This window comes from Silurus meridionalis, chromosome 23, assembly GCF_014805685.1.
Source record: "Silurus meridionalis isolate SWU-2019-XX chromosome 23, ASM1480568v1, whole genome shotgun sequence".
Lineage (NCBI taxonomy): Eukaryota > Metazoa > Chordata > Actinopteri > Siluriformes > Siluridae > Silurus > Silurus meridionalis.
The window spans coordinates 15,975,208-15,990,590 of NC_060906.1; the positions used below are offsets into that span (position 1 = coordinate 15,975,208).

Genomic DNA, 15,383 nt, shown 5'->3' on the forward strand with positions numbered 1-15,383 from the left:
GTGTACAGTGTTGTGGGATTGTGGAACGCATCAGGCAGGATTACTGAGCAGTGTTGAAGCACAGGTAACACTCAGCTTCACTATTTTATCAGACTCTATAAGTGAACATTGATACAGAGGTGTAAGGGTTCTTTTCCACAGTCTGTTCTCTCACAGGTATATGATCAATTGTTCTATGTAATAGTTTCATATGGTTGACGTGTCATCGTTTCCACATGTGCAGTGGGAATGCGCTTTGGGTTTGAAAATAGCATTTTCAACAAATACCAGGTTTAAAAACATTAGAAATTGCAACACACCTCAGAAAACTTTATCCTTTGAAAATAGGGTTTAAAAATGGGATTTATTTTGGAGAAAATGATCAACAGTTGCATCTCATTTCTTTGAAGCCATTAGACTGTAGGTCAGTATCACTTTTATACACCAGGAAACCTAACTGCGCAATTGTCGGTATTTTTATATTTTCAACATTTGATACTGTAAAATATTTTAGTAATTAAAAAAAAGGAAAAAAAAAATCTTCAGCCTAAGCTTTTGCAAAAGTCGAACTATGATCTTTAGTGCATCCATGCAAAATCCTCAAAGAACAGTAATATATCTTACAGAAAATGGAATAGATCTTATAATAATAATGGAGTGCATGTATTTTTTTACTCATCATATACATCAGCAAAACATTGAATCCAAATCACCTGAGTATTTTGTGCAGTCCAAGTATTATTCACAATCGGAGTAGAAATAATTGTGTGAATGTAAATATCAGCTCCAAATACATGGCATTTGGTTAAACGTGGTTGTGTTAAGACACTGCTGCTTTTCTTTCTAGGTTGTTTTTGTGTGTGTGTGTGTGTGTGTGTGTGTCTGGTTTCGCTGTATCCATCCTGATTACTTGACTTGGGAAAAATATTTGAATGATTTTTCTGTTGAAATGTTTAATATGAAAGAAAACAAGAGCAGGACTGCAGTGCTGACAGGAGTATTAAAACCTTTGTCTGGTGTCTGTCACCTCCCCCCTGAAGTGCTTTTTCATCCAATAAATGCATTTACCCGTGATATGATTGTGTGTATGCATTATTTAAAAGCACAATGAGTCTGGAAAGGTTTTTAATGAATGAATGATGCATCATATTCATTCGTACAAATCACATTTTCTTATATTGAACATATAAAAATAAACGAAAGTGGAAATTAATAATAATCTTCATTTCATCGTGCTTACATCACGGGATTCATGGCGTCGTAGAGCCTCTGCACCGCGTGTTCTACCATCTCTCTAAGAGAGTCGTCATCTGAGCTGCCTTCCTCGTACTCCACCATCTGCACACAGGAGTGGACGACGCGTTAATATTAACAATGATGAATTTGATTCTTGTAATGTTCATATGCAAAGGAGAGCATATGACTGATAAGACGCCTCATTTGTATAGCTTTATTCAAACTAATTTATGATACAAGTGTTCTTTAAGTTTTATTTCATTAAAATCAGCATTGTTCCAACTAAAACCAGCGTTGCCTCGGTGCTGGGATGTGGCGCACACATATGCTGAACCTTTAAAACGAAATACTTGGTGCGGTTTGTTCCAGTCTTTTAAAGAGTCACAGAAGTTACATGAGAACAGTTTTGTAATAAAAACAAATACAGGCATATTATGACATTATAACGAGGGCTGTAACGATTCTTTGAGTAAAAAGTGCTGAATTTCCAGCAGCTTTTCCGAAGACAAGAAAACCACACTGTGATACTGTGCGAAATGTAATAAATAAATACATGTAAACAATTATTTCATTAAACTAATAGTTTCCCATAACATGCTCTATGCGGCAGGGGCTTTTCAAACGCACTGTATTTGTATTTTGATGTAATATGGCTTTTAAATGCACTGAAGGGGTTTAGTTTTCGGCGATGTTTCTGTATGCAATAAAATAAAAAATGTTCAATAAAGAAAACAATATTTTTGTTCATTTTATGAGACCCGTTTTATTTTCTCTCTCATTTAGTATAATAGCTAGAATACTTGATTACTAAAATAACCGATAGCAGCAGCCCTGATTATAACATTATAACATTATGGGATATTATTAGGCAGCAAGTGACCATTTTATCCTAAAAGGATTTGAGCGAGTTTGCGCCTGGTTCAGAGCATCTCTAAAACAGCAGCTCTTGAAGGTGGGCTGAACCGTGTGGTCCGATCCAACAGACAAGCTCCTGTAGCTCAAACTGGTGAAAAAGTTAATGCTCGAAGGGTCAAAACTGTTTCAGCAACAAAAGGGGACCAACACAATATTAGGCAGGTGGTCTCAATGTTATACCTGATGAGTGTATACACTGTGGACTTCTAATATGGTGAGTCTGGAGTAAAAATACTTGTTTTCTTATTCCCAGGAAAATGTATTTTTGAATGTGTGGTATCAACACACAAATAAAAAGCACATGTTTAAATAAAGACTGGAGGAAAGAAGTTTGAAGAATAAAAATGCTGATTTGAGGCAAACTCGAAAGTTCGTGAACTTCGGAAAGTAACCATGTTTTGAACGGAAGTGAAACTGGCACGGGGTAGAGGAATTATTTTAGACGAGGTCTTGTAAGAAGTGAAGGACGGGGATTTTAAAATATATAAAACATGCTCGAGCATACGACACTCACCCTGGTCTCCAGGTTAATGTAGGCAGTCTTGCCATCCACTGATACAGAGAGACTGTTTTTGTCCTTAAAGTCAACACAGTCCTCACCAAACATGTCACTGTTTAGAGGAGGAAGAGAAAAGCACATGGACTATATTAGTACAAAGCCATAAAAAATGAGACTAGGGGTTAAAAATATAGAAAGATCTGCTTACTGGAACATGATCTGCAGTCGGGTATGGAAGAGATCCAGATCCACATTCTCCTCTTTTGGCTGCATGACTGAGAGAAGAAGAAGAAGAATATTTTTTATAATAAGAAATGCGAGGGCCTAAGCTGCTGAATTTCACACACATTGTAAAATGAAAAGTGTGTAAATAACTTCAAAAAGTGAGATAGAGATACAGACATACTGTATGCATGCTTTGGTGGTGATGCAGAATTAACCAGTAAGTTCTGAAAGTGTGCCATATTTTTTTTTAGGATTTCTCTTGGATCAAAATTTAGAGTGTTTTCGTCTATTTGCTAATAGTCACATAACATTGCATATGGCATTGCATATGGTTCTAAATATACATCTGTCATCAGCACTGCAGAAAATAAAGGCTGTGATGATATATAATAGCGTACAGACAGATGAAAGAAAAGACGGCATGAAGGGCACCGTGAGTGAGAGGATACGTGTTTCTGAACTGAGATGACACTGTTGGTCTCTGAAGAAAGAATTAAAACCAAGAAACCGCATGGCGAGAATATGAAAGGTGTCACGATAAATTGTGTTAAAGGCTGAGCCAAGATAACCCATATAACACCTTATATATGTGTAAAGGAACTAATACTTTAACAATGAAAATGTCACCTATCACAAGAGCTGAGCAATACAAAAAATGTCATTATATCATTGGCTATATTTTGTCATGACACTGTAGAATGGTAGTGTTATAACTTCAGGGCACATCACTCTTACTAACGGTATCAAATAGCACATGAAACATTATTTAGGTGGCTTGTGAACTGAACATTCGCGTGAGAAAAACGTCTGCACGCTAAATCCGAGGTTTTAATCGCAAAGCTTTCAAAGCACTCGTCTAAAAAGGGCAGAGCAAAACTAGGCAATTATACACATCACCCAGCTTATGTATTCGGTCAGTGCTTTCCCCGAAGTTCATTCGTCTGCCCTCTGACGTAGGATGAGCACCGAATCAAAAACTTATTATAAAACCTCAAAATGATGTATATGATATGTTCAAATAAAGAGATATGAAACATGTTCTTACGTTTCTGAGCTTTTGGATTTGACTGGACCTCCAAAACTACTGTTGTGACTGCATCAGCATACATATCATTCAGGGGGTTGGCAATCCACTGTAAGAGACACACACACACAAACACACACAAATATTTCTTCTAACAAAGGTTTTTTTTTTTTTCTTCACATCAAATGCAATGCTACTTCTGTATTCAGCTTTTATATGTGATGAAAAGTTGTCATGCATAAAACTAGTCTGTGATGCAAAAAAAGAGGAGGGAAACAAGTTTCAATGAAACATCCTGCAGACTGTAAAAGGCAATAAAATGAAAACAAAATAAAAATGCTGCAGTGCCCAGTAGCAAATGACCCACAGGCCAGTACCAGTCAACAGGCCGCTGATTGGGGACCCCTGTTATATCGTCGTTATATATTGTTTAAACTTATGAAGAAGACTTTTAAGAATCCGACTGAACCCTGTGTATTAGTTTACAGAAACACAAATGTGTACATGAATGCTCTCACCTCTAGTATAACCATATTGGTATCATGAATCAATGTGATGCTGTTAAAGATCCTTAGTGTGTTTTTCTCCGCTGACTCCACCTCTTCTACGTGCCCTATAACACACAAATATACATGGTTTCCTTATATTCAACACCATTCAGATTAAATCACCGTTTTCTGTGCAATTCGTGTGTATACAGATATACAGTAATCCCTCGCCACATCGCGGTTCACTGTAATGCGGGTTTTAACATGGAACATACCGTATTTTCCGGACTATAAGTCGCTAATTTTTCCCCACTCTTTGAACCCCGCGGCTTAAACAATGAAGCGGCTAATTTATGGATTTTTCCTGGGTTTTTCCCGGTTTCACAAGCTTCAAGCAAAAAAAAAAAACGAGCCCCATAACATTAGACCAATTAAAATGCCGAACGGGTTAAAGTGAACCAATGAAACACTTTATATTAAATCAGACGCGTTCCCACTGAAACGGGCCGCACCACATCATAAATATGGATGAGGTTCTTCTGACATTTGACCTGCCGCTCACTCGGACTGTCTACAGGAAATGTGAATCATTCGTCACGCTGAAAACAACCGGGCATGAAAAAAAACACTTCACCTGTGTTCTGAGCTGCACGGCAACGGGAGAAAAGCTTCACCGATGGTGATTTTTAAACGCACGCCGATGCCAAAAGATAAACTCTCGAGAGAAAGAAAGGAGGAAGACAGTAAACAATGACTTTCTTGGTAGGCTACTGTTTAGATACAAGCCGTGTAACAGACACTGTCTTTCATTAAAGCCTGTGTAAAGTTCATTAGTTTTAAATGTAGACACTGCGGCTTATAGACAGGTGCGGCTTATTTATGTTCAAAATAAAAATCTTTGTAAAATTCAGTGGGTGCTTATAATTGGGTGCGCTTTATAGTCCGGAAATTACGGTATCTAATTTTGTTTTGCGGATTTTCCGTATCGCACGATTTTGCGGTATATACTGTAGGTAGTAATGTTAAGAGTATTTTCATTATTTTTGCGGTAAAATAAGCATTTTCTAGCCTAAAAAAATTAAGCTTTCAGAAGAGCTGTAATGCTATTCTTGGGTATGCAGTACATTCATTTCATAGTCATCACCTTCATCATCATCAGTACTGCACACTTAATTCATCATCATCATTCATTGTATCTTTACTGGTGAGTACCTATATAGAATTTTTTATGTTAAAATTACGTAGGTTTAAGAATATTGAAAGTGTTTAAGAGCAGAGGAAAGGGTTATAAGAGTGTCAGGATTTTTTTTAATAAAAGGTTTCTAAAGTCTTAAGATACACAGGTACTGTGTATATTGTACTGTATACATATTAGATTGCCACTTCACGGATTTTCACCCATCCAGATTACTGGGGGATTATTGTAAATATATATATATATATATATATATATAATTTTCTATTGTGTGTGTGTGTGTGTGTGTGTGTGTGTGTGTGTGTGTGTGTGTGTGTGTGTATATATATATATATATATATATATATATATATATATATATATATATATATATACATATATGTACACATATATATATATACAGTGGAACCCGGTTATCTCTCCCTCGGTTATCTCGACAACCCTATTAAGTTGACGTTTTTGAAGTGGAACCACAAATTCTCGCTTTTCCTAGGCATTTTTTATCGGTTATGTCGAGCACAAGGGGGGAAAAAATTAGAAATTTTAACGTCAGTTATGTCGGCACTGTGCAGCCGCAGAAGAACTCGCGAAAGTGGCGGAAAAATCAAACCTTACAGATACTACAGGTGTTTGTATTGTATACTGGTGAATCTCTGCTGTTAGTAAGTGCACATATGCATTTTTTTTTTAAATGTTATGCGACGAACGGGAGCGCGGGAGCGCGGATGGGTGAAAATCCGTGAAGTGGCAAGCTAATATGTATACAGTACAATATACACAGTACCTGTGTATCTTAAGACTTTAGAAACCTTTAATCAAAAAAAAAATCCTGACACTCTTATAACCCTTTCCTCTGCTCTTAAACACTTTCAATATTCTTAAACCTACGTAATTTTAACATAAAAAATTCTATATAGGTACTCACCAGTAAAGATAAAATGAATGATGATGATGAATTAAGTGTGCAGTACTGATGATGATGAAGGTGATGACGATGAAATGAATGTACTGCATACCCAAGAATAGCATTACAGCTCTTCTGAAAGCTTAATTTTTTTAGGCTAGAAAATGTTATGTCTTATTTTACCGCAAAAACAATGAAAATACTCTTAACATTACTACCTACAGTATATACCGCAAAATCGTGCGATACGGCAGAAAATCCGCAAAACAAAATTAGATACCGTAATTTCCGGACTATAAAGCGCACCCAATTATAAGCACCCACTGAATTTTACAAAGATTTTTATTTTGAACATAAATACGCCGCACCTGTCTATAAGCCGCAGTGTCTACATTAAAACTAATGAACTTTACACAGGCTTTAACGCGCGCTCCCGGCTTCAACTCCTTACCGGCGTGCGTCGCTCCTTACCGAGAGCCGTGCTCCTTACCGGCGGGCGAGCAGGGTAAGGAGCACGGCTCTCTCAGTAAGGAGTTGAAGCCGGGAGCTTCAGACAAAGCGGCCGAGAAAGCACCTGCCACACCCCCTTCGGCCGTTCACGTTTGAGACTTTTCTGTCCCTCGTTTTTGGTTTCGGGTTCGGTTTTGGATCTTCCGGCTTTTTTCCGGCTTCGCGCGTGCCGCGGTCGCGGTATTTTTGAATTTCCCTATTTTTCCATTCACAAACTCTCTCACTCTCACTCTCTCTCTCTCGGCTTATCTCCCCCTCGGCATCGCGGACGTAAGTTTTTTCGGACACTTTGCTTTGTGTGTTTGTGCGGATTACTTCAGCCTGATGGTCATAAGTTTTCAGAAACTTAGTTACTGTTTATTTTTCTTTTTTTTCCACATGTGGACTAAATGTGAGACGGCACTGTGCAGCCGCTGTTTTTTTTTTTTTTTTTGAGCGATCTGTGTGTTTATAATGTTGGAGAATATAATAAAGGTTTGTATGGAGAATGGACGGTGGTTTGTATTGTATACTGGTAAATCTCTGCTGTTAGTAGGTGCACTTATGCCTTTTGTTGTTAACAAACGTATGTAAATTTTTATAGCATGCCTTCATCAAACAACACTGTTGTGTCAAAAAACCCTTCAAAAACAAGTGCATGCACATTCTCATTTATTAACGCACATCATGTACATAAAGACATTTCAAGCACGTTAATATTTTGCCGCCATTTTGATTTTCGTTTATCTCGATCATCGGTTACCTCGACGCTTTTTGGCGACCCCCTAGGACATCGACATAACCGGGTTCCACTGTGTGTGTGTATATATATATATATATATATATATATATATATATATATATATATATATATATATATATATATATATATATATATATATATTATTCCTAACATTATTCTCATACATTTAGCTATACTTATTCCTTTAATATACTTATATTTAATTTTACTTCATTTTATCCTTATATTAATTTTTTTTATATTTACATGTTGGACAGTCGTGAAAAAGGATTTCCCTACATGTCGTACTGATTGTGTATGTGACAAATAAAATTGGAATCTGAAAGTAAATAAATAAAAATCTACAAATGCAGCAGGAAACATTGCTTACAACAAAATACGCAGCCATTATTATTGTACATTAGAACTGTATATTAACGGATTGATTTCGAGTACACACCTGCTAAGTGGCGTAACTGGCTGTGCAGTAGTGAAAAGGGTCCAGTGAAGGGAATAGCTTGAGTCTGCTTCACGGTGCTCATAGACAAATCTGTATAATCTAAAAAACAACAAGAGACAATGCTTAGAACACCTGCTGTGTAAATGAATTCTGTGAAATGGAGGTAGTTCAGGTGGAATAACGTGATCAGATATTTTATTTCTCTCTCAGAAAGCACACCATGGTAGCAATTTTTCTGTATGTTGGAGAAGAGTGGAAACCAAAATGCAAATCATTACCATGTTTTCTGGGAATATTATTAAGGACTATTGGAGAATACATATTGCTTTCAGGATATTTTTAAATATGTAATATATTTACAATAACATTTTTAATTTGTAAAATAAGCCAAAAAAAAAAATGGTTAAAAATAAATAAATATTTAATAACTAATTTGCTAGTGGCTTTTAAAAAGAGTTTTACCAAAAGATAGCTGTAACAGTAAGGTCCTACTATAGTCACAGTGGACGATGGAGCAAATAACAGCATTTGTAAAATCAGAAACTGGAACAATTTGCTTTTTACTGGGAAAAGTGGAACAAATATGCAACATCTAATTGACATAATTATTGATCGAAATTAACTTACTAGAGAGGTCCGAAGGGGTGAGGATGTGATAACTAAAGTTGCGTTTAACCAAAATTCCGGAGACCCTCTGACCCTGTGCACACTTCTTATCTGCAAGAGAACCCATCACCTGGATGATCACACACACACACACACACACACTCACAAGTGAGTTTTTTCATCCTGTTCATCCTGAAACTAATTACATAAATAAATAATTTGTCCTGATGTTTATACTCAAAATGAGAAAACCAATAAGATAACAGAAGCAGGAAAAAATGGATAAGCGTAAGGATTTGAGTGACTTTGACAAGAGCCAAATTATTATGTCTAGACACCTCGGTCAAAGCATCTCTTAAACTGCAGCTCTTGTGGGCTGTTCCCAGTCTGAGGGACCAGCACAGTATTAGGCAGGTGGTCATAATGTTATATATACTTACATATTAGCAGTGTATGGGGAAAAAAGAAGACAGAAGGCTTCTCACCTTGGCCAGTTTCTCTCCTCTGAAGTTGAGTGTGACTGCCTCGGTGTTGCGGGGATTGTGTACCTCAATGCGCTCATCGTCATTTTCTTCATACTCTAATATAAGAGCTGCCTTGAGGCGGGCCATCTCATTCTGCTCTCCGTGCACCAGGATCTGAACACACAACATATCTGTAACACATCTCACTGCATTAAACAATCCAAACAGTATAACGGTTTACAATGAGTCAGCTCACCACATGCGGTGGTTTGAGTGCTCGGATGAACTCGCTGGTCTGCTGGTAGTCCGTGTGAGCTGAGAAGGAAATGTAGTCCACGGACATCTTCAGCTGCAGCTTCTGGCCTGACATGGTGGTGATTTCCTCTGGCTCAGACATGATGTGCTACAAGAGAGATTTGACCTTTAGGCTCTTTTATTTAACAATGTGAAATTATTTTAGAATTAGTACAGTATTATTATTATGATGTTATATAATATAATATATAATTATTATTATTCTCATTTTTCTTGCTAAACTATGCTCCTAATCTTAAAATGCCAATTTTACTTCACTTTCCTTACACAGATCAGGCATAAAATTATAGCCACAGATCAGGCATAACATTATAGCCACAGATCAGGCATTACATTATGACGACCTGCCTAATATTGTGTTGGTCCCTTTTTGCTGCCAAAACAGTCCTGACCCATCGAGTATCAACTCTTATCAATTTGCGCTACAGAAGCTCGTCTGTTGCATCAATGAGCCCCCATGACCCTGTCGCCAGTTTATCACTGTTCCTGCCTTGGAGCACTTTTTATAGATACTGACCACTGCAGACCAGGAACATCCCACAAGAGCTGCAGTTTTTGGAGATGCTCTGACCCAGTTGTCTAGACATCACAATTTGGTCCTTTTTAAACTTAAATCCTTACACTTGTCCATTTTTCCTGCTTCCTACACATCAACTTTGAGGACAAAATGTTCACTTGCTGCCTAATAACATCCCACCCACTACTAGGTGCCATGATGAAGAGATAATCAGTGTTATTTACTTCACCTGTCAATGTTAAAAGGTCATAATGTTATGTCTAATCAGTTTACATTCCACTTCAAACGAGTCACTGATATTTTCATCTATTAACCATACGTGAAGAACTAACCTTACCTAAACATCTAGTTTACTTCTTGTACCACATCATTTTGGCAGTTTTCCTTATTTCCCCACCAAATTCTCCCCAATCTCCTCAATCTTCTCTACCTTGGCAAGTGTTCCCTCTACACAGTAGCCAGCGATGATCACACCGTTCCTCTTGTCAGTGCACCAACTCTCAAACAGCTCTCTGGAGAGGCCACTCTGCATCATACCAGGAGATGCCATCACCACACTGGGACCGATGTCATCAAAATGGTCCATGCTCTGTAGAAAAGGAAGCGCATCGGTACAGCTTAAATGGTTTCACACACACACAAAAAATATATACTAAGCGTAGTTGATCACTTTTGATCGCATCTGGTGGTCACACGTGTATTCAAGTGAGAAGAAAAAGAAATAAAGCTGTTTCCTAGAAACGTATGAACAAGTTGTAAGTGGAATGAATTCAAAAGCTTGAGCTGCACAATAGAAAACATTCAAGCTTTTGGGTTTATCGTTCGAACCAAACAACGTCGGACAACGTTAAGTGTCTGAAGGTGTTGTACTCGACACTGACTAGGCCAAATAAGCACCTCATGCTTCATCCATAAAATAAAATCCTCACCTTGAGGTTGCTGATGTGCTTGAAGACAAAGGGGTTGTTGATGTTGATGGCTTTGCGGATCTTGTCGTTCATGGCGTTGACGTAGGTCTGATACACAGCCATACACTTTTTAGCCAGGGATGAGGCATAGTAAATAGGAATGTCATGAAGCTCAGGATGATTCTGCCAATATTCATCTAAAAGAAGTCAAAAATCATAGTAACACTGGCCATTTTATTATGCACATCTGTACGCTCATTTTTTTTAATGCAAATAATCAATCAGCAGGTCCAAATTGATGGATTATATAAAGCAGACAAATACATATCATAATCTCCAGCTAGTATTCAGATCAGAATGAAGAACAAAATCGGACAACATGATTGGCTGATCGGATGCCATTACAAAGGTGCAGGTGCTCAAATGTTCCTATTAGACTTTCCATTAGTTCTCTGTATCAGGTTAGATAACTAAAAGATTTACTGAGTTCTTACCAAGAATGAGCAAGAGCTCCTGTGCTCGACCCAGAGCAAACACGGGGATGAGACAGCGGCCTTCGCGATTTACAATATCATGGACCGTGTTGCAAAAACGAGCTTCTCTTTCCTCTCTCTTCTCATGAATGTGGGTACCATATGTAGACTCCTGTAAAAAAAAAAAAAAAATAAATAAAAAAAAAAAAGAAAGAGAAACATTACAAGCTACAGTGCTATACTATATGACTAAAAAATACAGATACTAGTGTAAAAATGTTGGGTTCATCTTTAGAAGCATCGTGGGTCTTATACTTACTGTGATTAGGATGTCGGGCTTAACACTGGGAATCTCCGCTGCCATTAAATGTCTGTCCTCTTGACGAGAGAAATCTCCTGTATATAGAATCTTAAACAAAAAAAAGCAAGGATGTTAGCTCGGATGGGCTTGTATATCTGATTCATAAACAAACTAATCAACGTCGCCCACCTTCACACCAGCAATCTCGATCATAAACATGGCTGCACCCAAGACATGACCAGCATGGTAGCACCAGAACTTAATGCCTGCCACCTCTTTCACCTCATGGAAGTTGATCGTCTCAATCTTGTCCATACTTTCCTCCAAGTCTGTTTCTGTGTACAGCATGTCATCTGCTGAGATATTACTAAACACAGAGATATAGGGTTCGTCAATCATAACTGAGACTCACTCAATTCTCTTATTCAACATAAAAGAAAGCTGGAGGAATCTACCTGACTTTCACATAGTCAGAAAGCAGCCAGCGGTAAATGGCTTTGGTTGCATGGGTCATGAATGTCCTTCCTTTATAACTGGTTTTCTGTAAAAACCACGGCAGGGCTCCACAGTGATCCAGATGAAAGCTACACGAGTGCGAGAGAAGAAAACAATATTTAAAAAAATAATATTCCTGGTGTAAAATAATGCAGCAGAAAGTCCCACTCACTGGCTGATGAGGAGTAGATCGATTTCAGCAGGGTCAATCAAATCAATGTAAGGCAAGGCATCCATTCCCTCTAAACCAGGGTGGATACCACAGTCCAACTGAGGAAGAGATTACAGAGATGTCCAAGGAAAATGGTTTCGGATAATTGAGGATTATTTTATAAAGGAGAAATATGAACACTTACCATAATTTTACGTCCCTTGAATTCCAAAATGATGCATGATCTGCCAACTTCCTGACCCGCTCCTCTATTGAGGTAATGGTGGAGAGAGAAGACAAAGTACGGCAAAGAGGATTTTGTGAGAAACATGCAGCACAATAACGATTACATTATTTTTATTTGGTAAAAAGGGATGTTCTTACTTACACTAGATTTTTCAACAAAAATTTCTTCACATTGAAGTAAATATTTATTTTATTATGCAAGATACTATGTGCAAGCTATATTAAACCAAATAATAACAAACTTCACTTAATTAAAAAAATTCAAAAATACAAAAGATACTTGTATACTGATTATACAGTGCATCCAGAGTATTCAGACCCTCTTCACTTTTTTCAATTTGTGTGATGTTGCAGCCTGATCCTACTACTACTTCTTTCGACTTCTGCCATTAGGGTTCGCCACAGCGGATTATCCGTCTCCGTACCCCCTGTCCTCTACATCTACCTCTTTCAACCCAACTACCTGCATGTTTTCCTTCACCACATCCATAAACCTCCTCCTTGGTCTTCCTCTTTTCCTCCTTCCTGGTGGCTCCATCCTCAGCATTCGCCTACCAATATACCCCATGTCCCTCCTCTGCACATGTCCAAACCATCTCAATCTCACCTCCCTCACCTTGTCTCTAAAACATCCTACATGCGCTGTCCCTCTAATAAACTCATTTCTAATCCTGTCCATCCTCATCACTCCCAACGAAAACCTCAACATCTTCAGCTCTGCTACGTCCAGCTCCACCTCCTGTCTTTTACTCAATGCCACTGTCTCTAAACCATACAACATCGTAGGTCTCACCACAGTCCTATAAACTTTCCTTTTCACTCTCGCAGATACCCTTCTATCACAAATCACTCCTGCTATCACTCTTCTCCACCCACTCCACCCTGCCTGCACTCTTTTCTTCACTTCTCTAACACACTCTCCATTACTTTGCACTGTTGACCCCAGGTACCTGAACTCCTCCACCTTCTCCACCTCTTCTCCCTGCAACCGCACCCCTCCACTGCCCTCCCTCTCATTCACACACATGTACTCTGTCTTACTCCTACTGACTTTCATTTCCCCTCTCTCCAGCACGTGAAAACTGAAATTGAAAAACTAAAATTGCACGTCTGTCAATATTCAGAACGTTTGCAACAACACATGAAAATGAGCTCAAGTGCCTCTCGGTTTATTGACTGGACATGATTTGGAAAGGCACACACCTCTTTATTAAAATACCTCAAAGCTGACCATCCACATCAGGGCAAAAACCAAGCCAAGGAACTGCAGGGTTCAGACACTGTATGTGTATAGTGAGATATACTGCTATACACAGTTTAGGTATAAATTTATGGCCACTCATCATATATAACATTATGACCACCTGCCTAGTATTGTGTTTATCTTTTATCTCTTTTGATGCTAACAGTTTTAATCCATAGATCATTAACAGGTTTCACTTTTTCAGCAGTTTGAGCTACAGGAGCTCATCTGTTGGATTCAGCCTTCCCACAAGAGCTGCAGTTTTGGAGATACTCTGACCCAGTCATCTAGTCATCACAATTTGGCTCTTGTCAAACTCAAATCCTTACACTTGCCCAGTTTTCCTGTTTCAACATCAACTTTGAGGAGAAAAGTTCCAAATGCAGCCTAATACCATCCCACCCACTAACAGGTGCCATGATGAAGAGATAATCAGTGTTATTCATTTCACCAGTAATTATTTTATAATGTCTTCATGTTATGGCTGATCGATATATGTGTATATTGATTTATTGATTGATTTGGTAGTTCGATTTTTTGTTTTTGTTTATTTATGTATTTGGCCACATTCGCTTGTATTGCCTTACAAACAATTAGGTTAACACTAATAGAAGTGAAAGTAGTAAACGCTATTTAATCCTTTTATATTTTTAAAGCAGGTGAATTAGCCTAACTAGCATAAACACACTGTGCTAAACTGCTAGCATGCTAAGCAGACCACATTAGTAGTAATGAAACTCACAGCGGTCTGATGAGAAGCTGGTCGCTTTCCTCAGCGGGTACCGGCGCATCTGATTTACGCTTTGTAGCCATATTTCTACACAGTTTTACCAAGATTTATTATAATAAACTACTTAATCCATGTTCACTTCAGGGCTGTGATGTGATACAGACAAAGCGGATTAGCGCTCAGTGCAGAGTACCGGCAACAAGATTTACTTCCGGTGTCACACATTTTTTAAAAAAAAAGGACTAAACTTCATAATAAAGTTGTTTTTCAATAGTAAAAATGTTGTTAAATAAATTTACAGATGTTCAGTTTACAAATGGACCATTGTGTAGTTATGAATATTATAATTGTCCATGTATATATATATCTCACACACACGTGTATATATATATATATATATATATATATATATATATATATATATATATATATATATATATATATATATATATAAATGCATGAATAATTAAAATATTCATAACTACACAATGTGTATCTAATCCATTTGTAAACTGAACATCTGTAAATCTATTTATAAATTTATATATATATATATATATATATATATATATATATATATATATATATATATATATATATATACACAAGGATAATGTAATGTAAAAAGGTATACCAATCAGGTTTGTCTAAAACAGTTGTTTAAGAGCTTAGTTTGTACTAAAAATTATAGTAGTATGTGTATTATAAAAGATATTACTTATTTTGCTATAATTCTTAGGGGAGTAATTAAAGAAAATGGCTATAAATACATAAAATA

General features: G+C 37.4%; 1 protein-coding gene across 1 annotated transcript; it reads right to left on the reverse strand.

Annotated features, from left to right (window-relative positions):
* Positions 1-1,087: 1,087 nt before the first annotated feature.
* cpsf3 (cleavage and polyadenylation specific factor 3) lies at positions 1,088-14,809 on the reverse strand. Its single transcript, XM_046836976.1, has 18 exons — positions 14,618-14,809; positions 12,592-12,655; positions 12,408-12,505; positions 12,196-12,324; positions 11,930-12,107; positions 11,759-11,848; positions 11,461-11,611; positions 10,988-11,163; positions 10,489-10,647; positions 9,483-9,629; positions 9,248-9,400; positions 8,784-8,892; positions 8,157-8,255; positions 4,397-4,491; positions 3,900-3,987; positions 2,838-2,904; positions 2,645-2,741; positions 1,088-1,317 (listed from the first exon to the last, which is right to left on the reverse strand). The coding sequence occupies exons 1-18, from the start codon at positions 14,686-14,688 to the stop codon at positions 1,216-1,218; spliced, it is 2,073 nt and encodes a 690-aa protein (XP_046692932.1). The 5' UTR covers positions 14,689-14,809; the 3' UTR covers positions 1,088-1,215.
* Positions 14,810-15,383: the final 574 nt, after the last annotated feature.

Bases quoted from the DNA above. Each gene is read 5' to 3' on its own strand.
- cpsf3 (XM_046836976.1), bottom strand. From the start codon at position 14,688: ATGGCTACAAAGCGTAAATCAGATGCGCCGGTACCCGCTGAGGAAAGC. The intron at 11,849-11,929 runs GTGGGCGACGTT...TTTTTGTTTAAG, and splicing joins TCGAGATTGCTGGTGTGAAG to ATTCTATATACAGGAGATTT. The intron at 2,905-3,899 runs GTAAGAACATGT...TTCTTCTCTCAG, and splicing joins AAATCCAAAAGCTCAGAAAC to TCATGCAGCCAAAAGAGGAG.